Source organism: Idiotropiscis lumnitzeri, chromosome 6 (genome assembly GCF_059441095.1).
Source record: "Idiotropiscis lumnitzeri isolate Australia: NSW breed Sydney's pygmy pipehorse chromosome 6, RoL_Ilum_1.0, whole genome shotgun sequence".
Classification (NCBI taxonomy): domain Eukaryota; kingdom Metazoa; phylum Chordata; class Actinopteri; order Syngnathiformes; family Syngnathidae; genus Idiotropiscis; species Idiotropiscis lumnitzeri.
The window spans coordinates 5,171,406-5,197,957 of record NC_142396.1 but is presented as its reverse complement, the minus strand read 5'-3'; the positions used below and the strand labels follow the sequence as shown (position 1 = coordinate 5,197,957).

General features: G+C 42.0%; 1 protein-coding gene across 1 annotated transcript; it reads right to left on the bottom strand.

The window, feature by feature from the left end:
* Positions 1-1,103: 1,103 nt before the first annotated feature.
* sema3e (sema domain, immunoglobulin domain (Ig), short basic domain, secreted, (semaphorin) 3E) lies at positions 1,104-26,204 on the bottom strand. The gene is given in 19 exon segments (XM_088298543.1): positions 1,104-2,633; positions 2,870-3,003; positions 3,122-3,192; positions 4,029-4,195; positions 4,335-4,376; positions 5,205-5,296; positions 5,561-5,786; positions 6,871-7,015; positions 7,090-7,159; positions 7,477-7,591; positions 7,699-7,841; positions 8,113-8,229; positions 8,366-8,459; positions 9,229-9,258; positions 9,260-9,349; positions 10,057-10,116; positions 10,295-10,314; positions 10,317-10,454; positions 25,527-26,204. Coding segments are annotated over 19 exon segments (2,379 nt in total). The 5' UTR covers positions 25,666-26,204; the 3' UTR covers positions 1,104-2,147.
* Between the last annotated feature and the right edge of the window lie 348 nt (positions 26,205-26,552).

Here is a 26,552-nt window from a genome sequence, read left to right as displayed (position 1 = left end):
CCCCGTACGTGTGTTTTTTTTTTTTTGTGCGTGCGATAACAGAATCAAGCAGTTTGCGCAGTTATCATGCCGGACCATTAAAATAGGAAATAAGCTCTGATGACTGCATTGACCTGAAGTTACTCAATAAAATATATCTGTGCACTATTTTGCATATGTTATGCTCGAAGGAAGGCGGTCATAAACTGTGGTGCTGTGAAGGTTTTTTTTTGTTGTTTTTCTTCCCAAGTGAGATTTTTCTCACAAAATAAAACACATTAAAAAGAGTTGCTTGATAAAATGGCATTTTTTTTCCCGACGTCTTTGAGGGGGGTGTAGGGGGGAAGGGGGTGCAAAACTCGTGATCTTGACTGAGTTCGTTCCAAATTTTGGAGGACGACTGCTCCAAGGTTTTATTTTAACTACTTCAGTGAGATAATAAAATATATCCGCGCATTAACTTGCGTATGTTCAGCTCGAAGGGATTCGGAAAAAAAGTGATGTGCGCGTATCCCTGGGGTGCACCAGATTTTTGGGGATTGTTTTTAATTATGTGGGGGGGTTTTTTCCACAAAATTTTATATTTGAAGGGGTGTGAAATAATGAAATTAAATTCTGCTCAGTTATGAGTTAAATCTCTTTTAACGACATTTAACTATGGCATGACCTGACTCTATGGTGCGTTTTTGGGGGCAAAAGGTTATTTTAAATTATTTCACATCATTCAGTCCACATCATTCAATAAATTTAACGCAGTTCAACATGCTTCCACATTTTTCATTCAGCATTTTGCATTCTGAAGTTCACTAATAAGACACTTAACATTTATTCAGCTTCTTCAAGTGCTCAATTTGTCTTTTATTTTCATTGAGATCATGATTAGAATACAAATAATAATACAAAAAAAAAATTCTGGCATTTGTCATAGTGGTTTTTGTTTCATTTTGCTGTATATTACTATTGAAACAGTCATAACACAAACACAAATAACAACAGCATTACATGTTTCCAGTTTATGTATGTCTTAAAACTACATAAGCCAGAAACAAAATAAGTTATCATCATACATCAGCATATTAATATTAATAATATTATAAGGGCTTAGAACACATACAACTCTGATTCCAAAATACAAATATCATCACTTTGAGCAATTATTTGCCAAAAAAATGGCAAATGAGCAAAACACCAAAAAAGGTCCAGTGTTCGTTTGGTCGCTTAATCTTTTCCAGAACTGATTTTTTTTTTTCTGTCATGACAGATACAGTGAGATACACATGCAGTGCGTTCACAGCACGAGTACAGTTGTAAATGTAAAGCAAAGTTGGGATAGAAGGCGGCGGGCGCGAGGTTGATGGGGTCAGTCCACGGGGATCTTGTATTTACAGCGTCTTGTCTCCGCACAACAATGTCCTTGTCACCTATCTGCTCGCCGCCGTCTTGCCTCCGAGAAGGGAGGCCCTCGTTATTCGCACGACTGACCGACTGCTCATCATCAGATCATTGCTTGACAGCACAAAAAAAAAAAGGCAAGCGCTCTCTCTCCGAAGTCAGTCTGAAAACCACGTGATCCAACGAAAGGTCAAAATGTAACAGGTAGCGTTGGAATTTAGTAGGAAGAGTACGAAAAGTGAAGCCCCCGTCACGTGCCGCGAATGTGATGTGTTTTCAAATCATGTTGTTATCACGTCTGCTTTGCAGTCAAAAGATTTCGGGTTTGATTCCCGGATCTTTCTGTGAGAAATTTACTTGCCCGTGATACTCCATTTTTTTTCCTTCCGAATTCCAAACATGAGCGTTTTAAGGTTAAGTGAAGGCTTTGATTTGCCAATTTGTGTTCCACCTCTTATCCAAAAGTAAAGCTCTAACGTTATAAAAAAAAATGGATGAGATAAACTGGGCTACATCCACGCTATGATGCACCACGGCATTAAAACAGGAGTTCAAAACATCCAGACAGCAATTTTCAAATATTTTCAAACTATAACTGCAAATTTATTCACATGCCCATCGCTACTCCCATAATGTTATTTTAGATTGAATATTTTTTTCAGCAGCATGGTGGTCTTGTTTTATTTACAGTGCTTTTTTTTTTTTCCCTGTACATAATCCTACTAAATTCTCTACAGAATGGATGTGAGTGTGTGTCTGTGCACGTGTGTGTGCTCTCAGGTGTCAAGAGTGTGCCTGGGGGCTCGATGACTACCCTCAGCCAACCTAGCTTTACCTCTCTTCTCTCCACCTGAGGGCATAAACTTCTTTTTGTTCTTTTTGCGTTTCTTATCTGGCCACCACACCTTCTCACAGTACTCCTCCACTCGCTGCGCGTCCCTGTAATCGATCAGCTGGAGGAACTCCTTGTACCACTGCCGGGAGTGTGGGCCCGGTCTGGAAGCAGGCACCAGAGTTCTGGAGCTGAAACTGAGGCCCGCCATGGGGTTGACGTGGGACTGGCAGGGGGCTGCGCTTTTGTCGTTAGGCCTGACGGCGGACGCCAACGTTTCCCCGCTGAGCACGTGCAGAGTGACACGTAGTAGCGTGTGCACGTAGCCGTGTTCCACCGTCTGGCACACGTACACGCCGGCGTCGGAGCTGGTGAGGCTCAGTAGAAGAAGCCCGTGCGAAGTCCAGATCACACGCTCGTCCTGGTGAACCTGGTGGTAGAAATGAATAGGAGGTTCTCAAACTTATGGCAGCCGGGGAACAGTTTGAATTGCGCTCTTAGGAAAAAAATGTGCTTCCGGCATGATTCCTTTAAATTGTATGGCGTGTAAAATGACAATCGTTTGTTTCCTAGTGTTGCAATTTCAGATGGCTGAAACTCGCTGAATTCCGTCCACATTTACTTGCACAGTATAATTCCCCGAGCCACTCGGCGTACGTCACTCACCTCCTGTTTGTCGTCTCCATTTTGTAGGAACCAGAGCACCTTGGCATGAAGCGATCGGGGGACGCAGCTGAGCAACGTGCTGTTACCCTCCACACCAAACACCGTCTTCTCCTCGGATTTGTGCCATTGCTCATCTGGATGGACAAACAGGATAAAAATCGGGCGTGTGGACCGTCTGTAAGTGCCATGTTCGTGCTTACGCAGCTTTTCTTTGACGTACAACGTAGCGGTAGGCTGCTCTTTTCCACTCACCGTCAATTTGCAGGCCGTTGCACAGTTGGACGGCGTTGCCATGGCGAATATCCTGTCGCCTGAATCGTCTGCTGAGATGGATGGGAGCGAAAAAATAAAAAATTGGAAGGACGGAGACTTGTAAGTAAACAAAATAAGGCTCTGACAAAGTACAAATACTTTGTGATTGTAGTTTGTTATGTAGCTGTACTTAAGTTTTTATTTTTCTGACATTTTACTTTTATTCTGTACATTTGAAACTACATTTGTACGATCTGTTATACTCCTTCCTTGTCCTTTGTTTTTTATGTAATTTTGCCAAGTTATCAAAAACGGGTGTTGTTAATTACAGTAAAAATTATTTTTATATATTATTTATATATTATTTTTATTTTTGTTATTAAGTACTTTCCTTGAGTAAAGAATTTATTTATTTGCTTATTTATTTATTCAGCTTATTTGTCAATTCTATTCTAAGGGGAAGTCAACGCCAAAAATTATTTGCAAAAATATGTTTTCTGTGCTTTCACTAGTCTAAAAATGTCATTCTGATTAAAATTGCGTTTGTGAAATATGAGTTAAGCAGCAAAGTCCACCCGTTTTTATCCATCTCAAGGGGCGGCCATTTCGTAAAATTTTGTTAACTGAAAATAACATCACAGTTGCTCAGGGCTCAGGTAACGACCAATCACGGCTCACCTGTTGAAGCTGATCCATGATTGGCCGTTATCTGAGGTCTGAGCAACTGTGATGTCATTTTCAGTTGACAGAAGTGGCAAAATGGCCGCCATCTGAGTTGTACAAAAAGGGGTGGATTTTACAGCTTAACTCACGTTCGACTCATTTTTTTTTTGGGGTGGGGGGGGGGGGGGTGTTGACTTCCCCTTCAAGCGTGTAAGTACTTTCCCAACCTGTGTCGTGCGCTTACCTTTTGGTGTAGACCCCAGATGGGTAGTAACTGGAGCAAGTCAAGCCGTCCCAAGCGCAGTAGGGGTCTCGAGCCAGACAACAGTCGGCACATTCTGAGCCGTAGAGGGCGCACTGGTGCAATTTAACCTGCGCCACGCCGGCCTCTGAGCCCACGTACAACTGTTGCTGACGACCCCAAAAAAAAACAACAGCCATGCAAAGTGATGCAATGTTAGCATCTTGTGGTTATAAGGCAGAATTGCAGGACAGGAATGATGAATTTTAATATGAACAGGAAACATATAGGGTTCATTTTCATTCTTACCCGTTTCGGTGATATAATGATCTCTTTTATTGGGGCTGGAACCTGGGAGAAAAAAATAACAGATGTCAGTGTCAACATCTTAGTAGCATGGGGACTATATTTTTACATTTACAGGGCCATGAATGAAAATCACAGGGTTAATTTTATTTTGATTATTGGGAGTGTAGTTTTCCATTTCAGTGACTGTTGGTGTGAATGACAGTATGAATTATGCTTTTCTAATTTAATTCAATTTCCTTAAAGGGGAAGTCAACCCCCAAAAATGATTTCCAACAATACGCTCGAGGCAGGCTCACTAGTTGAAATATGGCATTTTGATTAGTATCGCGATTGCAGGATATGTAGACGTTTTGTGGGATTGATATCCCCTTTAAATTGTGAAAACAAAACGAAGCAAAGAATATTTATCTTGTTTGTGATTTGAAGAAAAAAAATCATGCAACTTTAACCTGGATGTTAACCAGATGTAAATTTTAATTATTATTATTATTTTTTTAATCCTTGCGGTTTTTGATTCACACATTCTGATGTAAAAAAAAAAAAAACTATAAAAAATCATGATCGCTTTAAACCTGACATTTTGAAAACAAAAAGTAACGGCAGATTATTTATAGATGTAATGACCATTTAGTTTATCTTATGTAAGATTTCGAGCTATCCAATCATGTTTAATCCAAATCTGATCCAAATACACATTTGGGAAAAAAATTCAATTTGATATTATACCACTCACACTTTATTTTCTCCAATTTTCACATGTTTTTTATCACTTGATTTGAAGTTTGCTTGTAAATGCTAGCTCAACAATAAAAAAAAAAAAAAATAAAACAGTATCTGCTCCACATTACAACAAACCTTCCACTTTCCCACCTCAAACACTTGCAGCTCTTCCAGCAGCACCTCTTCCATTGTATCTGCATCTTTGTTGTAGATTGTGATAACTTTGAGCACCAGTGAGTCATCTGAGTGGAAGAAACGGCAATAGTGGATTGTTTAAAATAGATCATTTTGTTTAGGAGCTACTGTGTACCAAGTCATCATTTTTTTTATTGCTCTGTAGCGTAATTTACTGCATCTTATGTCATAGTAAAGAAATGCAGGGTTACTTTATTTCATGTTGATCATATAAATGAAACAATCTGGATTTACACCGGAAAGCAAGGATATATACAAGATCCTGAGCAAGAAAAACAACAAAAAAGCTGTTAATAAAAAAATATCAGTACCTGTCCCTATATAGAGAACGTGATAGTGTCCATCCTGGGCTTGCACCCTGTCCACCGCAATCTGTGTTAACTTTCTCCTGCTCGGCTCTGTTTGCAGGAACACCGGCCTGCGATGTTGCGGAAGAACTGGACGATACATCATGGGGTGAGAGCGCACGAAGCGCAGGACCTCATCTGGGAACTCCTTCGAGCTTGAAAAACCACCGCCGTTGACTTTGCTGGCGCACTGAGATGACAGATTTCAAGCGGTGGAGGCAGAGAAGGTAATTAATTGCGTTGGCACGGTTTTGCTGCGTAGATAACAACAAGCCGGTATGTTGCGGGTCTGACTGCGACATGCCCCCCGGCTCGGCCTGACCCGAAGGTGGTTGCTAACATGTTTTACATGCTCGCTGTGATGTCCCACTCGAAAGACATGGGTCAAAAGACAAACACGGTGTGCCGTGAATGCATAATTGTGGTTGCTGTTGCAAATGTAGTCTACAGGCCTCTGTGACATATTTAGTATCTTTTTCCCACAATTTGAAATGTTTCTCAGTTGCTTAAATAACACATCTATGACTTGCTTTCACCAAAATATCCCAAAGATCAAGAATTTTTGGCGCGCCTGTTTTGAGTGTTTGGCTTTTGGAAATTTTGAAATAGGCAACTCACAAAAAGATTTGACTTGGTTAATTTAAATTTCACTTTCACCGGGTAGAGCAGTCACTCCAGAGTTCTAACTACGATATTTTTTTTATGGAAGCTATAGACCTTTTCATAATGATTGTGCTGGTCTTAACGAGATAGCGTTAATCAAGGTGACAAATGAAATCTGATTGCAGACAGAAGCAGGCGAAATCTCAGTCTAAGTTCTACTGGACCTTTGACTATCATCCAAACTCTGGTACTGTTCTAAATTGGTTTAAGTCCTATCTGGAGGACAGGATGCACTTTGCTGAAATTGATAATTGGTCTTAAATCAAAATGATTATGAGTTGTGGGGTTCCTCAGGAGTCAATCTTGGGGCCCCTAATGTTCAACCAATACATAATTCTATTAGGTCAGCTCCTACACAGCTACCAGATGTCCTACCACAACTGTCCAGATGTCACTCAGATCTGTGCATGATGTATCACCTGGCAAGTGAACCTGGGCCTGCAAATTCAATTTGTCACCCCATCTAACCGATCAGATGTCTCTGTGACGTCAGAGTGAAAAGGGCTATTAAGAGGGCTTCTTTAGCGTTTGTCCTCATTATGGAGGCGGGTAAACTGGTCATTCAACTATTTTTCAACAAATGAAAAAGTCAATTTATAAATAGGTCTTACAGAACCAGGCCGTGGGTAGGGGACTTTATCCTCCGAAGGTGTCCAGTGATGCTCAGGTCTCTCTCTGAAGGCAAAGGGGCCATTGAACGCAGCTCGGATGTCATCCATGTGATAGACACACACCGCATAGCCTTTAAACACCTCACTGCAAAAGAACACTTTGAGGGATCAGTTTTCCTTCATTTTCATGTCATGAAACTGAAACGTCATCTTCCTCACCTTGTTGTGCTAAAAAGGCCAAAGATTTCTGGGGTTTTCCCATCTTTGTTCTTCAACACATAGACATCCTCTGAGAAACAAAAAGGAGAATTTATTTGGGAAGAGAGAGAACGTTTTCATTAGCATATCTTTGACAGGTTCTCCGTTTATTACAAATGATTACCTGTAATGATTGTCAAATTTAACATGGATCTGACCAGGAAGTTAATTGTGGATATTTAAATTTGACAGAAAATGAAATGTGATACAAACACATTTTTTGTTTTAAAGTTTGCTCTGTCCTAGATTGGGCATTTGAATAAATTTGATGTCATTTGGGGAAATGTTATTTCTTCTTATATGTGCTGTCTAAACTATAAAACAATAATATACACCACATGCCCTCACCAAGTAGATCAAAGTGAGTATCAATGCCATCAGGTCCGGCCACAGAGCAAATGAGTCGCGTCTTCAGAAAGGAGCTCCATCTGTTCACCAGCATCCTCTGCCCTCCTTGATCATTCTGAGAGGCGGTAGGGCACAAAAAGATGGATGGCTGCACTCTCAGCACTTTTGGCCTCATGATGGATTTTGTCCAGAAAAAGCCATAACCGTATATCAAATCCATACCACACAGACTCGGCCGACGCGGGTGTAGACAGCCTTGTTGACCCCCTCTGCATCCACCTCACGTTCGGTGAAGAAGAAGTAAACTTTGTCATCATCTTTGTCGTCGTTATCGGGAATAACCGCTGAACCGACAAATCTTGGTTCTGTAAAGAGACAAATGGGAAACAAGTTTTATGTGTTCTGAGTATTGCAGTTGTACACGACAACACCCCCTATTGGACAGTCTCAGATCTCACTCTGAAGGGGTGAAAGTGAGTGTGAATGGCTGTCTGTCTCTTTACGTCTACATTTGACTGACAACCAGTCCAGGGTGCAGCTCGCCCTTTGCCCAAAGTCAGCTGGGATAAGCTCCAGCGTCCTTCACCTTGAACAGCATTAATGGTCAAGAAAATGGACGAATGGATTTCAACTGACCGTTGAGCTGCTGCCTGTCATCCCTCTCCGTGCGCGTATATGTGCGATTGTTGAGTCGACACAAGGCAGCGTCGTTCTCCCAGTAGTCTGTGTAGAGGCCCACATACAACTCTCCACCTGAAACACAGCCTCTCATGAATACACGACGGAACACGCCCACAAGAGGGCAGCATTGATTGGCTTAAAAAAACAACCAACAGCAATCAATGTGAAATCTTTCGGCTTTGAGAGTTGAGCTCTGACTCTTAGTCACCTGAGAGTGTGGAGGTGCAGGGACTGTTGTGATTGAATGGACATCGTCCTTTACCGCTCGTAATGCTCTCCTCTTGCAGAGTAAATAGCCTGTCCTGTCAGCACAAAACAGCGTGCGCATTGTGACACTTGAAAATGGCAAGCAGCCAAACAAAACAAGCTGTGTGATTAGGATAGAAAGTGATGGATGAGCAGGAGAGGAAAGTGAAGGATGAGCAGGAGAGGAAAGTGAAGGATGAGCAAAAAAAAAAAAAAATATATATATGTAATGAACATCTATGAGGTCTGATAACCAGGTGGCACAAGCGCGCACAAAAAAACCCCCAAAAACATCGATGCACAGCTTGCGTTTTTACGACCGTCGCTGGTGGTTCAGAAATGTCATTGATTTATGTGGAAGGTCCCGGAAGCCCGCTGTGCTGTGAATATGGCCCCTCCCATGACTGTAACAAAGGCCAGCTCCAGGTCACCACTCACCAGACAAACTAAGCACCCTCACCTATGTTCACAACTTCAGTTCATCGATCATGCGTGTTTTTGGGGGAATGCGGAGAGAAAAATAGGGGCTGGCTGAGATGAACATGGAAAACTAGATTTGACCCGAGAGTGTTGCCTCAACATGGTGCTACTTTGGTAATTGGAATTGTTGCAAAGTAATTTTTAGTCATTTAATAAATATTTTTAATAAAAAAAAATTGCCAAATTTAGCACTAACTGAAAATTAGACTGAGGACAAGAAAACAGACCAGCAGCAAAAGGAATACTAGACATCAAACATACAAGCTGTGGCTTAAGCACACAATGAACATGGGCAACTTCAAGTATAGGTGGCGACTGAAGAGCTCCAGTAACGCTCTGACTCACCTCCCCGCTGTGTCCCACGTGCACCAAGGCTGCATGTGGGGTTGAAGGATGCCGTCCCGCAGACCAAGAGATGGGTCTCGTTGTACTGCTGCAAAACCTTGATGTAGTTTGCGCACTCCATCTGTTGGAAGAATTAGGACGAATAAATCACCGGCTGACGACATTTGCGTCAGGGGGGCTGCGTGGTGGGGAAATGTGTTATGGAGAAGAGCCAGACGTTTACTGCATTATCAATAATGTCAATAGGGCAGGTCAAGCAAAGGTCAGTGAGCTGGAAGCTTAATTAACTCATGTCATGATTTGATGTAAACCATTTGTCTCTTAATTTTGAGTAATGAGAGAGAGAGAGAGAGAGAGAGAGAGAGAGAGAGAGAGAGAGAGAGAGAGAGAGAGAGAGAGAGAGAGATGAGAGAGAGAGAAGAGAGAGAGAGAGAGAGAGAGAGAGGAGAGAGAGAGAGAGAGAGAGAGAGAGAGAGAGAGAGAGAGGAGAGAGAGAGAGAGAGAGAGAGAGAAGAGAGAGAGAGGAGAGAGAGAGAGAGAGAGAGAGAGGAGAGAGAGAGAGAGAGGAGAGAGAGAGAGAGAGGAGAGAGAGAGAGAGAGAGGAGAGAGAGAGAGAAGAGAGAGAGAGAGGAGAGAGAGAGAGAGAGAGAGAGAAGAGAGGAGAGAGAGGAGAGAGAGAGAGGAGAGAGAGAAAGAGAGAAAGAAAGAGAAAATATATTATTATTTTTTTCCCCATCTGCGGGGCCCGCGACCCGATGGTTGGGCACCACTGGTCCAAACTACACAATGTACTCAACAACGTACAGTAGTATGCGGTCATTCACATACTTTTTCGCGACCCTTCATCAAGCATTCTTCTATTTGGGATTCAGTACTGGCCCACTGGATCTGGAAAATAGTAGAGGGAACAAAATAACAACATAGAATTATTGACATTGTTCAAATTATACCTTGTGTTTTGCACTTAGTCAAATAATTTCCCTATATGTCTAAACATGCCACATCCAAATAGGTCACATGTTCCAATAATGGGTTTAAGAGTTCGTTAGTCTTGGACCAGGCCTACCTCTTTGTGGTGCGTGTTACCTGGTCCAGGCTGAGGGAGAACAGCGCATTCTTGGCCCCGACATAAAGCCTCTCGTGGCCCTCGTCCAGCAGCATGGTTTGGGGCTGAAAAGGCACGCCATTGCCCTGGAACACCCACGTTCTGTTCAACTGCCAAAGTTCTGTCGCGATAAAATCAACACGAGACATTTGAGGATTAACACAAATGATTATGACAACACTGCGGCGGTGCTTTGTATTGTATTTCAAATAGTCCAAAAACTCCCCATGCCCAGGTTAAATGTGGTTTATTGAATTTAAGGATTATTAGCCTTGTTCTGTCAATATTCATTTTCTACCTTCAATGCTGGGCACGTTACAGTTTGTTGCGATAAGTGCGATGTAAAATACAAGATTTCTACTCAAAATGGCTTCAAGGAGTCTGTTCGTTCCATTGGTTACCGGGCGCAAGTCTAATGTTGCGCTTGGGTGGAGTTTTCTGTCTTTTGGCATTTTGCTAGTCTTTACGCCAGGGCGTTTGCGCCATTGTGCGTCATTATGGGATGGAACGTGGTGTTTTCCCGGGCCAATCCTTACTGCGTCCTTAATTTGCATCAACCCGACCGAGTATGCCGTGCTTGGCAAACGGAAATTAAACTCGCTGGAGTTCGCGCATGACATTACATCACCACGTTCAGATGACGTCGTGGGCCGTTTGCATAACGTGGGCAACCGGGGACCGCTTTGCACATCCTGATCATGCGTCTGTGTACGACTTGACGAGATCTGCAAAGTCAACCAAAATACGTCTTTTTAGTGTTTAATCTCGCAAGCGTCCTACCATCAATGGATACGTGTCCCAAAAGGAAGACAAACGTGGAAATACGACATGCTGCAATGTTAGCTTTAAAGCCTCGCTGGCTATATTGTATATCTGGGCCATGACACGAGGGAAATAAAGAGGATGGATTTTATTCTTATATTATATTACCGTTCAGCAGTTTCGGTGAGTAAATGCTTTAGTTTGTATTTAATATTGTTGCTTCTGCTGCAAAGTGCTCAATAAATAAAGCTGTGTTGAGTTTATAGTGACGTTAATAGCTTTCTATGATGTATTATCCAGAGGGTCATTTTGTTAAAACGGTGTTCCCTAATTCCCACCGTAGCGACGTAACCCGGGTTTGTATAGAAGTCGCAACGCACCATCTATTATTTTTATCGTGATATTTTTTTTTTCAATGTGGTATCTCTCTATCTACCTAGTGTATAAATGCTCCAAAACCGATACGAATGATAGATCGGATCGTCTGGGTCATCTCTGCACATATGTGCCATGTGTTTCAAATTCAACGAAGAATAGCAGAGAGATTTAGCTTTTAATCTCGTCACTTCCTCCATGTGGTAAACTTTGTGCTCTCAAGTGTGTCACGTCATGCGTCAATCCGCCAGTCATACACCAGTAATGCAAGTATGATGGTGCTTTTGTTGTCAGGGGGAAATGTTGTTGTTTTAAGTTTCTCAGAAGGTGGAAATGAATGTCAACGTGGCTTTGTCTAGAGTTTGATTTCGCAAACTTGGAGTTGGACTAAAAAAAATGATCAATTTTGATAGTTGACTGGTTGTGTTAGTAAAATGTTAATTTACGGATACAATAATCAATCAAAATGCAAAATGAAAAAAAAATTATGTAATAGGAAAGTCATGTTGTCCGCCAAGTGGCCCCAACCATCCGGGCCGCGGATCGGTACTTTGTACCGGGCCGATAGCACGTACGAAGCTGGCTTATAGCGCAATGTCACACATCACACATACCTATTCCCACATCCCTTCCACCTCCTGGTCTTCACGTTATGCAGCCAGTACATCTACCCGTTTTACACCATCTCAAGGAGCGTCCATTTTGTTATTTCTTTTGACTGAAAATTATTTCACTGTTGCTCAGCTAAGGACCAATCATGGCTCAGTTTTAGAAAATATGTTAGCCATGATTGGTTGTTACCTGAGCCCTGAGTAACTGATGTCAATAAGTAACAAAATGGCCACCCTCTTAGATGGATAAAAATAGGTAGATTTTGCTCGTTAACTCATATTCCAGAATGCAAAATTAATCAGAATGCCATGTTTACACTCGTGATGGCGCACAGAACATATTGCAAAGATTTTAGTTGGGTTGACGTCCCCTTTTGAAATTCCTCTTAACAAGTGAAGCATCTCAACACTTTCACTGTAATTAGTGGAAACCTTATTCATATAATTGATCTTTTCTGCCCGTTTTATACTCTCATATTATTTATTAAAAGCATCACTCATGGCGCACATGGCCTCATACAATTTTGTATTATAAAAAGAGTCATTTTTGAAGCAATCACTTATTAAATTATAATTCCTACAGAATTCTCATTCGCTTACATTGAATTCGTGACAAGTCAATTTTGGTCTGACGTTGCTCCCCTTGGTCTAAGGTATGCGTGAATGCTCAGTGACATGGAAAATAGTTGTAGATGGAATATACAAGTACAGTATACATCAGTTTGATGGCAATATGCGAGATCTTGGCAAGTTTCCGTGTTTCAAAACATACGGGAAGGAGCGTACATGTGGATGAGAACGCTCCCACCTGCATACATTCAGTGGAGTGCTACTCATGTGTTCAATATGCACAATATGCGTCGGATGATCTGATTGAGCTTGACAGGCTGTTCCGCTAAACATGCTCTCCATGTGCTGCGTGAGCACGGGGTGCAAATCAGCAGAAACACTTCCCAAGGCTTTGAAGGTGAAACGATTTAAAAGAGGTGACGCTGAATCCGATGTCCAATGTGCTTCCTGTGAGTCTCAACACCACTGGATGTCAAATAACTAAATTCATTTTTTTCTTTTATTGGTCCCGAAAGAACCAAGCCTGACCCAAGTGACCTGTGTTGGGAAAGCACGTGTCCTGGTGTGTGTAAAGTTTGAAATCATTTACAACGGGCAGCAAGGGATTTTATTAAGACACTGGCCATGCCCGGCTGTCAATAAATGAATTTTAATTTCTGCGGTGAGTGCATGTTAAGCAGGGTTACAAAAAAAAAAAAAAAAAGTGCCTCAGTGGAGCTATGTGAAAAATAATTTCATAGAATAATCACAAAATGTTGCCAAAAATATCACAGATTTCTTGCGCTGCAATGCTTATGATAAATCACCATATTGATATTTATTCATCGCATCAATATATAATATACATATTTAATTCAGATATATTGATACTGTACGATATAAATACGATACAGTACGATATTGTGATAAGTCAACATATTTAATGCTGCCTAACCAAACAATGCTTCTGCATATTGATATTATTTGCCGCATACTACCCAACTACCTGAAATATTTTGGATCGGATGATGAATAGAAAACCTTTTGCGGGTGGGCGAATCGCACGGGAACCCGAGAGCACAGACTCTTCCATAGGTATGAAAGCACGCCGACATATTGAACTTTGACCGTAGTTGCCTCACTCATCTGCCGGATGCCTTTCAAATCCATTAAATTCGTCTGCTGACATAGAAAAATAACCCGCGTAACTTTGCGCAAGACCACTTTAAAATGGTGACCGTTAAACACGGAGAAACCTCTTGGTGCTGTCAATGTCTTAATGACGTGGACCATGACAACGGAGATCCTTGTTCTGAGGTCTCGCTACCTGCTGAGGCGGCAGAGGCTAATTGCTGGGTTTTCTTTCCTATCGTCTGTATATTTTAGTGAAACTTGATCATGGATATTGATGCAGGGAACGTTTATCCCATTTTCACATTTGAACCGCAGCAAAATCCCACTCCCATTTGTTTAAAATAGGATTAGGTATCCACGGAGGAGTAAGCCAGTGCAAGTAGTTCTTTGTTGCGATTAAGGTCTAAATGTTGGAAAAACAAGAAGTGTTTGTTTGAGTAGCGCTGGGTCTGGAATTGCTAGGTGCTAGCGACTGAAGTGCTGTGGCAAGTCGTCATACGTGCTTCCCTGTAATTATCTAATCGGCACACACGCACACTCGCATCACTCGCGCTCGTTTCTCAGTTTGACGGAACTTGGCTGAAAGGAGCACATTCCGTTGTGACGCTTGAGTGTCAGTCTGGCTCGCAAAACAAGGAACTCCTTCTTTTTGGTGTGAAGTCAAAATCTGCTAGCACTTATTTAGATGACAGACGTCGACGGCTATTTAAAGTGATGCCTTAAACGGCACGCACGCCAAAAGCCCTTGCTTGTCCACTTCTCACTTGTCTTGTTCGATAAACGGATCATTTCTATTGACGTTCATGCTCAGGAAGGAAGTGGGGAAATAATCATGGGACAAAGCGAGGCAGAATGAGCAAAGGAAGCAACGCAGGAAACGGAAACGATTGAAAATGGAGAAAGACAAAAGGTGGGAGCAGCAATATAAGTAAACAAAGTAGAGGAAAAAGGACGTTTGAGTTGCTCCGTGACATGTGATTTTTCAGCCCTGCTCTCGGTTGTTACTTTGTATTTTTGTATCGAAAAAGACGTTTACTTTTCTTGTCCGTTTCCTGTCTGCTGCTGGTTCCAAATTCCACCCATCACTTCACAATACGTCCTGACCAGCCGTGGATTTTGCTCGGCAGATGCGAGTACCTCCTGAGGGAGGTTATGGACTATTCACAACCTTTCCACCACCATTAAGTCAATGGCCACGCTTCCCCGCAGTCATCATCACCTGCTCCATCCCATCCTTTAATCTCCAATCAGGAAGTGAGTGTCTCACCTGCTAATGCGTCGCTTTTTCACCGGGAACCAAACATCCAGCTCTGCTCTCTGTCGTTACTTTGTATTTTTGTATCGAAAGACTTTTACTTCATCCGGACACGGATCTTGTCTGCTTCTGGGTCCAAATTCTGCTCCTCATGTGGCGCATTGAATCATTAAGGACTAAAATCTCACGCTCGCGTTTGAGTCAATTCCTTTCGCGCCTTTCTTACGCATTTTCCAGGCGTAACGGTTCCACCGTAACCGGTGGATACTCACACAGCCACCGAGGAGGTGCGACCTTGAATTTTAACGATTCTCAAGTGTTATGCAAAGCTCATTGAACAGGCTACTTTGAAGGTGCTTGTGGATTTGGGTTCTGTATTTAACATTAAGCTACTCAATCAGAAGACTGTGCGCTTGACAGATTGGCCTTACGCTGAAGGTGATGGACGCATTTTGTCATTGGATGCTCACTCGTGAGGGGGCAGCGCTATGCGGAATCAACACACCCGGAAGTCGTAACTGGCGACCGCTCGAAAATCTAAAATATATTCTTCCTTTTTTTAAACCACAATGGCCGAAGGAAGGAAAAGTGTGGCTTTAATTGCAGATACACTTGCGAGGCCATTTTCAAGACGGACCTTTCAAGAGAAGCTAGGTCGTCCGACACTCACTCCGTACTGGCCCATGAGTGAAATGCACGACCCGCCACTGGTGACGTCCTACCAATAATGCCCATCGCGAGGTGGGTTAGGATTGGGTTTAGAATTAGGGTGAGGCTGTCTAATCATCCTTCTTTAGGAAATTACGCTCTGGTAGGGCATTTTGCAGTGAGGAAGTAGGTCAGGATGGATGAATGAAATATGGAAATGAAAGAAAGAAATGGTGGATTAACAAAAATTGGGTGGAAAATTGAAAAGGATGCAGTAAATTCCTCCTTTCCCTGAAAAAAAAATGCTTTGCAGAAAATGAGAGTTTTTATGGTGCGTTGCACTCATTACTATGATTAACAGGTGTGCGCTGCAATCACACTGTTCGGTCTCTCCTGTTATTAAGTGCAGCTGTAGCCACGTCTTGAACTGATAAAAAGGCAACGAGGGGGATTTCTGCATCTTCTTTCCCTTCTCAAAACTTTGCTTCCTGTCATCCAAAGCCAGCCAGGACTTTCTTTGCCACTAGCGAGAGACGTGAAAGGAGGTGGCGGAGGGTTTTCCACAGTTGGCCAGGATCCCACATCAAATGGAAAATGCATAGGGGGGGGGGCGTTCCCCCTAAGGCGGACACTTTCATCTGATATGCGGTGAAAGAAGATGCAGACGATTCGGAGATCCGCGATCCAAATAAACATTTGCATTCGTCTGGAGTGTGCATGGAAACACTGAGACTACAATGCGTTTGCCAGTGAGCAACCTACTTTTTTCTCCAAGCAGGCTGGGTGGAGGGATTTGAGTCACTCAAACTAGGAGATCATTAAAGTCAAAACTTTCACTCATCGTTTTATCCATTGGGAAGCTTGTGTTTAATACCAGAACTAAAATGAGCTAACTTTCCGTTTGTATGGAGTTTGCTCACGGACTCGGTGTGTGTTCTAGAACAGTGGTCCCTGAGCACATTTTCCGCCGCGGACCTGTTTATACAAGTCCAGAAATTTTGCAGTGTTGGGCTGGTGGGGGTAGCTGGCATTTGTTGCTGATGCTAACCGCTAGCTCCTAGCACTAGAGGTCACTACCGGGGGAGACGTGTGTAATATAAGTTGTATTGTATTGTATTGTGCCATACAATGACGGCGTAATTAACTAGCGGTTTGTTAGTGTCCTATATAAGCGACCGAATATGATTTCGGGATGGCGTTGCGTTGATGTAATGTCAATTAAAACTGCGATACTACGAACTGAAAGGTTGAAAAAAAAAAAGTTAAGCTAGCCGACTCGTTACGCCACCACCAAGGCCAACTTCAAAGTAAAAGTTTAGTAAGGCTTTGGCATTTGTGACTCCATGTATTATTTGTCGAGCTTTATTTTGAAGTTAGCCATTGCAAAAGCGGCGTGTTCGTTGAGTATATTTGTAGCTTCCCTGACATGTCTGTTTGAAATGACGGTGTCGGGACCGGAGACAGAAAACAAATAATTAATTTGAGGACTCGTTTCACCTCAAGTTGATAAAATGCCCCGGTCAAATACGATCCATTGCACCACAAGTCCGTCATAGTTGGATAATTGCGACAGCAGCAACACACGAACTACTTTCAAAAATGCACTTGTTTCGATACATGCATACCCTCGAGCTTTGCTAATATGGAACTCTCTCCCCACAAACCCTCAAGGCAATGCGTTTCCTCCTCTGTCCAGGGACTGCTTTTTTTTTTTTTTTCACTTTCTTTGATGTGCTCTATTCTTTATCGCCCAGTGCTTCGATTGCCGCGCTCTGCTCTGGCGCATTGTGTTTTGCGTCGCGTCACAGATTGAAAAATCATATTCAAATTGGATATCAAACTACCTTCCGAATGTGGTTTGAATCGTTCTTGCAAAAATCCGATTTAATGTGCTTTGCAATTGTTTAGACAAAAAAAAGAGCCAATTTGATGTTTTTCTGGCAGTCTGAACAACGCCAAAGACCTCATCACTGTAGGATCCTATATAGTTGTCACACTTTTTTTTTTTTTTTTTTTTTTTTAAGTTTCACCAATTTTCTTCCTTTTTCTTACGATGGCGGTGTAATAAGCTCCCTTCCTGTGACAAACAAAAAGTTTCACGTATGTCCCTCTGTTTTAAGTAGTCCGCAAATGACATGTGTCCAAGTTCATGAAAACTTTTAATTTTATTGTCTCTTTTATACATACAGTAAGGTCAAACGATTTTTCTGAGTCCAAATGTAATCTGTGAAGGCTCAAGTAATCTTTGCCTTCACATCATGGTCCTCCTCTTGTTTTTTGTTTTTTTTTTTCACGGGGAAAAGGTCAGACAGAACACTGGAGCTTCAACAGCTGCCTCCCTCCTTGACACCTGATTAATGAACACGCATACACAATGGGAGGGCAACTGCTCAGCGATATACGCAGACAAAACCACGGTGAGAGGTGAAAAAGCAGGGGAGGTGTGCCGAATATATCATTTTTCCTTAGTCAACCTAGAACGTGTTATCCATCCAATCAAACGTCAAACTTCCATTTTGCATTAGGTGAGCGTGAACCATTCAAGTTCAAATTTGACTTCCCGCCAAGGTCATTTTAGACGAAATAACTCAAACTAAAATGGAAAAAACATTAAATAAAAATAATAATGAAAACTAACTGAAACTAATGACAATCATGGCGAAAACGTCTTTTTTAATACACAAGCCTTTGGGGTTGATTTTATTTCGATATTACTGCAAGAAGAGAACCTGCTCATTTTGGAGTTCTAGTCCCACGTCATCAAGCAGCAACTGACTACGAGAAGCTAACAGATGACGTCGCGCTTAGGAGACAATTATTAAACGCAATGCTAGGTAAAAAGTGCTTTTTTTTTTTTTGCTTCATTAATACAAAAAAATACATAACATATATAAAAAAAAAATAGTACACGAAATTCAAGCCACAAATCCACTTTAGAAGTTGGCATCTTGGTAAACAAGGCATCCGATTGTTATTTAATTAATTAATTCATTAGGGCAGATGCATACTGTACCCTGTATTATTAAAATGTTTTAAAACAATATTTCTATTGAATCTATACTACACTATTCTCACTATGGTATTTTTCAAATTCTGCACACAAGTATTACATGAAAAAAAACTAATACTAAAACTAAAATTAAGTGTTTTTTGAAAAAAAATTTAACTAATAAAAACTAACAAATCTGCCCTGAAAAATAACTCAATTTTAAAAAAAAAATCTCTCTCTCTCTCTCTCTCTCTCTCTCTTCATTCTATTCATTTTATTCATTTTGAAGAAGGACCCTGGGATTCCCCTCCTTGGATCAAGGTGGATGCCCCATCATTATCAAAGCTACAAAATATCTGACTTGTCATTTTGTCAGCCGTGGAAGGTCTGAAATTACAACTTAAAGGCAGGGAGGCTTTTTTTACACTATAATTATTACCTGACAAATCACCAATCTCATCCTATTGTCACCATGAAGCACACTTGATGACTCGGCTTGATGACATGACACGCAACGTTTAACTCGAAAGATAACCCGTGCATGAGGTATGAGACCTTGTCCAAACTATTTGTGACAAGTCGGCACATTTCTGTAGGCAGGAGTGCAAATAAATCCCGTCTTAGAGTCACATTTTTGAGTGATATATCCGTACGAGGTTGCTGTTGCCATGGCGTCTTGCACATCCGTTTGTTGTGTGGCCCTTTGGGCGGGGTGTGCGGGGTGTGCAGTCAATGTATTCTGAGGCACTGCAGGATGAGATGAAAACACTGCACCTTCAGCAGCATATCTAATGAGGTCGTATTGTGTCCATTGCTGCATTACGCAGACCGCAGGCCATGCCTGACCACCAAACCCGCAGTCTGCCATAACCCTGACACATGCACCCTGTGAAACCTTTCATTAGCATCACAATTGACGACTGTTTTGGCGGGGTTAAAAAAAAAAAAAAAGTACTGTAGCCAGAAATACTTGCAAAGGGGTCCAAACTAGAGCAAAATAAAAACTTTGTTTCTTCAACAAGGGAATTAATTTATACAAAACTGGAATTAAGGAGTGGAACAAGATAAGTCTTTTGAGGAGAGCTGGATGCTGCATCGTCAAACATTAGGGTCAGCTTCTGCTCTAAATGCAGCTTGGAATCTTGGATGTTTGCTTAATGCACCGTATGATTGAAGTACAAACTTGGAATGTCTTCTGCTTTGCCGTTATCTCAAATGAATCTGTGTCAAAACTCATCGGGAAAGAACAGAAAGGCGGAGATAACATCTCTGAACATCAAGGCACGCGATTATTTGCTTGCTCGCAAGGACATCCAAGACACATATTCAGATCCGCCCTGAGGAATTCATGTGCCCAAGCCAGCAGAAACTTGATGATTCTGATTGATCCAAGCAGGTTAAACATACAAGGTTTCAGTGCTCATACAGTAGAAATATTCTCAGGGCGCAGAATCAATCGGAACTGGATGGTTCTATTTGTCTAAAGCATCGGTGTCAAACTCTGGCCCGTGGGCCAAATTTGGCCCGCAGTGTAATTATATTTGGCCCGCGAGGCTATACCAAATGACTACTATACCATTTTACATTCCATATGATTATAGTAACATTCAAAATGAGATTAGTAATTTTAAAAACTAAACAATGTATCACATGAATAAAATCGCTTATAATAAAAAAATTCAATAAAAAAAAAAATCTGCATTTATATTGTTTTTAAAAAAAATTAAATGCTAGCCCGCGGCTTTGTTTGTACTTTTGTGTATTTGAATTTCACACCCCTGGTCTAAAGTCTTCTTTATACTCCCACGGTCTAATTCTGGCTAGGACACCACAGGGTGTAGTATACTTGACGTCAGTGGTTGCCAACCACCGGCCTGTGGAACGGGACTGGGCCGTGGGTCATTTTGGAACGGTCTGCAGAGAATTTTTTTTTTTACCAAAAAAAAAGCTTCGAGTTGAGGCATGTCAAGATGCATTACGCTAAAATTAAACACACAAGCTAGCAAAATTAGTAACAAGAGCACACACCCAGTCTGCTCTTCCACAGCGCCCACCTTTAGAGATGGTTTCTCCATCCAAACGTAGATGACCTCTCTTGTGAATTCCTGTCCATCTTCCGCAGAGTTAGACCGGATACTTGCAGAAGGTTATGCTAGCAGATGTTATTGTAATATTTTTCTATATGCCGGGGGAGAACATTTGAATCCATCTCGGCACTCTCCCTGAACGGCATCAAAGCCTGCAGCTTGTGAAAAATTCAGTTCTTCCTGACTTTTCAACTTAGGGAAAATATACAGTGGGCATCCACTTACAGACCGCAACATTGAGCAAAGGGATAAAAAAAAAAGATCTCAGTCTGACGCAGTGGAGTTCTACACAACTACTGCCTGACTGACACAATACCGTGCATTTAGTTAAATGACTGGTCATCGATGACGACAATGTATCTTGAATTAGATCTCCTGTTCCAAATGACTTTGCTATCCAGAACATGTGTGACCAAAGACAGACACTGCAGCTTAGTGGGGTGTCATCTTTAACCACAAACTCTGAATATAAAGATAAATTCGGCTATACGTCTCCCCTGGAGCTGGGGGACTGAGCTTCAGTTCCCTCACAATTCAAAATCACAACCAGACTCCGCTTCATCCAAGAGTACCGGAGACGGCGCCATGTCTGGGATTTCAACAGGAACAGGTTTGCGTTTAGTGAAATCCTTTGTTCGTTAACTTAACGCAGTGCTTCTCAATTATTTTCTGTTACGCCCTCCCCCCTCGCAAGAAGAAAACAATTTGCTCTCCCACCCCACCACCCACTCTCTGACGCAACTATAAATAATATCATTTTCACTGCAAAACAAACGTAAACCGTTGCGTTAATAATCGCTGTGCACAATATGCAATGAGAGCGCCACCGCCATCTACTGGAGTGGATGTGCAATTACACTTTCTTGTAGTGCGGTGGTCATTTTCAGAAAATTATTTCTTCTTATTTCCAGTCGTGCCATTGAGGAGCTATTTTCTGATGAGTACTTGAAATAAAACGAGAATTCTCTGTAGCCTGACAGATGGTTCAGGATGAGATCCAGCTGTGCAGAGGTTTGCTATCTACCTAAGTAAATCCAGTGAACCGGTTTAAGGAATGCGAGAGATACTCTGCCTATGCTATCAAAGTTGACAACAAGATATCTCTGTGTGCAAGCATTATCCACACCCTCGGAGCATCCATTTTCCACTCGCGGGACGCCATCGGACAGGGGTGACCTTATTTGTCTTGGGAAATTCGACATTTTTTTCTGAAGGAGGAATAAAACTGCCAAGTGAGCATCAGGCACTGACCTGTCACTTGGAAATCATTTATGTAAGAAACGGGATTTGAGTGGAAAAATCCCAAAGCTGTAAAATAAAACTCAAGAATCTAACGCAACGTGAAGGGCTGGCTTTACCAACGGGCTTACCTGGGCTTGAGCCAAGGCGCCTTCGGAAGTCTAGCGTCTAGCTTAATAAAAAAAAAATGTGTTGAATTTTCTGTCTATTACTTGACGTTCTTGCCATGAATTTATCAACGCACAGTCAATTCTGTGCAGTGCTTTAGCCGTTGTGAAATGTGTCGTACTCTTGTCGCTGCAGTACCCGAAACCCCCTCTAGAGGGCCAATTGGAAGGCATTAAATTTGACATTATTGGACCTTTAATTAATTTGTCGAACGTCACGATAACTGAACATTCGCGACCTTGAACGAACCCTGACATGAACGCGCATTTTCTATTTTAGCGAAGAGTTGGAAATGTTCACCGCTAAGTAAAATAAGGGCGTTAGTTTGGGGAGCTGGGCCTATATTTGATGCTGAGCCCCGGGGCCTACGAGTCATTAAAGGCAGCCCTGGCAATGTGTAATATAATTTTTTTCTCTTTGTAAATATATATTAAATAAACTTGGCATGAAAAATATCGTTCAGGAACTGATCTTGGTTCCAGTATCAAAAATCTTTAATTCATTTTTCATTTACCCTAGTTGCTACGTGACCCAAGAAAGAATGCTTGGTTGTTTTCCTTTTGTTTGATTCATATTTATAACTTAGAAGTCTTTTTTATTATTAGCCTAAACGGTACGTTCCAACTTGCATATCAATTCATTTTCAGTCACCGCCACAGCAAAGGAAATATGTTTTTTCAGGGAAACCACCTGTGCTTCCCTTGCACTCACTTTTTCGACCTATTTAAAATGTCTGACAACCTACCGTTATGTAAAAGCACCAAATGATGCTGTGCAGATGAATAAATATCGTGCTGCTTCACACGTGTAACTGCTGACCCCTAAATTTTTATGAAGGGTCCAACAGTGCTGTGTGTTTATAAGTTATTGACCGTTAAAATTCCACACCTATATCCAACCATGACTAACAGGCTTATGTGGAATTACCACTCTGTTGCTATAGAGATCAAAGAAACGTGTGAGAATATGACAGTGTTTGCTCTGCAAAGATTAAACCCTTATCATCATCACCGTCACCGAGTGAACCAGACAGTTTGTAACGTATATCACAATGTATCCAAGTCCACTTTTTTTTGTTGAATACCTCCTCCATAGATGTACCGTTACGGAATTAAGGACATTGTGAATTCTCAGCCCCAATGGCTGCGCAAAACAAACAAGGAGCTTCTTTGTGGGTACTCCGCGAAATCTCTGCGTGTTGGCGTAGGCTTATGATGAACACGCGATGACAATTTAATCATTTTAATTTGACCGAAAAAGGATGCCCCTGGGATCGGAGTCAACTTTACCTTTAATCGTGGGATTGGGACAGGACAGGACAGGATAGGATAAAAAGTTCAGACAAGAGTGGGAGCATCCTTGTGGAAACTTTTTTTTTTTTCTTCTTCTTAAGTGTAGCTGACCTCCAAAATGGGAGCGATACTGGAGTGGGAATCATTTTGAACGGGAACAGGATGGATTGAGGGTCATCTTCACTGAGACGGGACTGGATTTTTTTTTTTCCGCTATGGTCTGGGATGCGATGTTACGCAATTTTTTTTTACTGTGAGAGTGAAAAGGGACGGCAGTAAAAATCCACTCTTGTGTCACCTTCTACTTTGTAATCACCTTTGCCCCGGATTTTACTATTTTGTCCCTACAACTGCTTTTATCTTCTGTCAGCGGTGAAATACTGTGTCACTTTACATACCAACTTACTTGTGTAATTGGAGCTGTCCAGCCGGGAAAAGTCAAAATTTTCAACTTTGTGAAAGGATCAGTAAAAGCTTTTTCATTTGGCTTGCTCTGAAATGTTACCATATATTGTCTCTAAGCTTTGATGCAGCCTAAGAATTATTACAGGAATTTCCCAACCTTTACAAAGCTGGAATTCTCTATTGAAGTTTTTATGTGTTCCTGGAAATTAGAAATTAGAAATCCCTTTATTGTCATTGTACTCAAGAGTGCAACGAGATTAGAGAGCTCCCCTCTCCAGTGCAATACAACAATAATACAGACAAATATATAAATTAGATAAATAAGAGAGTGCAATGGAAAATAATACTGAAGGGTATATAAAAACACATCACGATGCTGTTCTGCAAGGGAAGGGTGGTCTCGTGTGTGTGTGTGAGAGTTCAGAATAGAGATGGCTCTCGGAAAGAAACTGTTTCTCAGTCTATTTGTCCTCGAAGCTCGTAAGGAGAGAAGGTGAAGGCAAAATTCTATGAAATGTACAGCGTTTAACATATGGGAGGTTTTGCCACATCTGTACTAAATTGGCAATTATCCATCCATCCATCCATTGTCCACGTCGCTTCTCTTCACGAGGGTTGCGGGCATGCTGGCGCCTATCCCAGCTGTCTTCGGGCAGTAGGCGGGGTACATCCTGAACTGGTTGCCAGCCAATCGCAGGGCACACAAAGACAAACAACCAGTCACACTCACAATCACACCTCATGACTATTTGGAGTGTTCATTTAACCGACATGCATGTCTTCGGAACGTGGGAGTAAACCAGAATACCCGGAGAAAACCCACATAGGACAGGACATGCAAATTCCACACAGGAAGACCGGAGCTGGAATCCAACACTGCACCTCCGAACTGTGAGGCTGACGTGCTAACCAGTCGGCCACAAAATATTTGTGCCCGTTCTGTAATATGCACAATTCCGTAGGATCAATTATCTTGACTGGCACTTTTTTTTTTTTGTCCAAGAATATTTTTCCGGGTGCCCCCGCAGCCCCATCATCCGCGCCACTAGTGCACCTACCACTCGGGGTTACGTGAGCACATTTTAAGGGGGAATGTGGAATAATTTAAAAATATATTTCCCAGACCGATAACCTATACTTTCCAAAATCACAACAGCCCCGCGTCAACACAAGTGTCTCATGAAAGCTCAGATGTCTGACGAGAAAGGAAGTAAAACTGCGATAATGCGTGCGTCTAAATATTTTTCTTGCTCAGTTTTTGTTCCTGATATTATTGTATAAAGTGGATTTATTTAAAGGTGCTCCAATTTTTTTTTTTTATGGTAAATGTTATCAGTCATATATAACAAAGCTGGTATTTGTTCTTTATTTTGATTCACATTTTCTTTGAGTTTACGATCCAATTTAACTCATTCACTACCAGTCGTATAAAAAAAAATAATAAAATGGATTGACGTTTTTAGCCGTCAATGGCAGTTAATGAGTTAACGGCAACATAATATTTATGTTTTTCTTCAAGTTAAAAAGCTGTGAATCAAATTTTCCAAATATGGGATGTAATCTACTTTTGTAGAATCTTCAACATGCCTGCTTGAGTGGGTACTCAAAAATTATAAGGGGTACACAAAAAAAAAAGGTGAGCAACCACTGCGCTAGACAACACACTTCACATTTCTTACCTTTGTGTGAGAGCCGTATTCTGGGATAAACGCTGCTGGCTGTGTAAACTGTGTTCGGAAGCAAAAACAATATCATCAGTGCCAAAAAGCTGCTCCTCAAGCAGTCCTCCATCCTCTCAGGAACAAGCTCCGCATTCATCTACAAAGAAATACCGCAAGGGACGCTAAACCCGAGCCTCAGTGGAAATCCCGTTCTCCCTTGAATAAAAATGATCAGTAAAAGATCTTGGGCAAAACTAATCAAAATGAGTCTCCTTGAAGGCAACGGTCCATTTATGGATCATCCTCACAGCTTGCGCCGCTTCCTCCCAGTCTAATAGCCGTCTGCTCGCCGCATCCACCCACAAGCTTCGTGGACAGCGCTGACTATTATTTTCTCACTTGCTCTTAGTAACCAGGCAAAAGACAAGTCCAGTTGTTGCCTTCATGCTGCAGTGCCCACTGCTCTCCATATGTTGGTCTTTCTATATATTTGGACGGACGTTGAGTCAGATGCGCTCTTTCCCATTCCGAAGGGAACAAGAAAAAAAAAATCTGAGAATCCCACACAGCTGATCAATAAAATCACATTGCATTAGTCTTTCCCGGAAGGGAGAAAAGCGCTGGAGTGCGTCTATTCCACTTGAGTCTTCTGGAGTCAGTCAATCTCTGGATGGGAGCCCTGCAGGAACGCCTGAGCAGGAGAAGGGAGGGGGAGGAGCAGTGGGGGGGGCGGAGGAGAAGGAGGAGGGTGGGGGGGTAGACTCACGCCTGGCGTGCGCTCGCTATGTACAAGTGAAGCTGTGAAATCTGTAAAGCTCTGCTCAAGCAGGAAGGGAGGAACCCCAAAGCTCACCTCCAAAGTGAGTCAGTAAAGATGATTACAAGCAACGCTACCGATCTGGCGTGGCGCCATTGCGTAATGACTGCTTCGCTGTGACAAGGCTGAAAAACAACTGCCAGAAAACCTTGTCAACTGTTTTGAAGGGCTCCCTGTCGCTCGAGGGATTGTGGGGGGGTGGGTGATTTCAACGAGGCCGTTTGTCA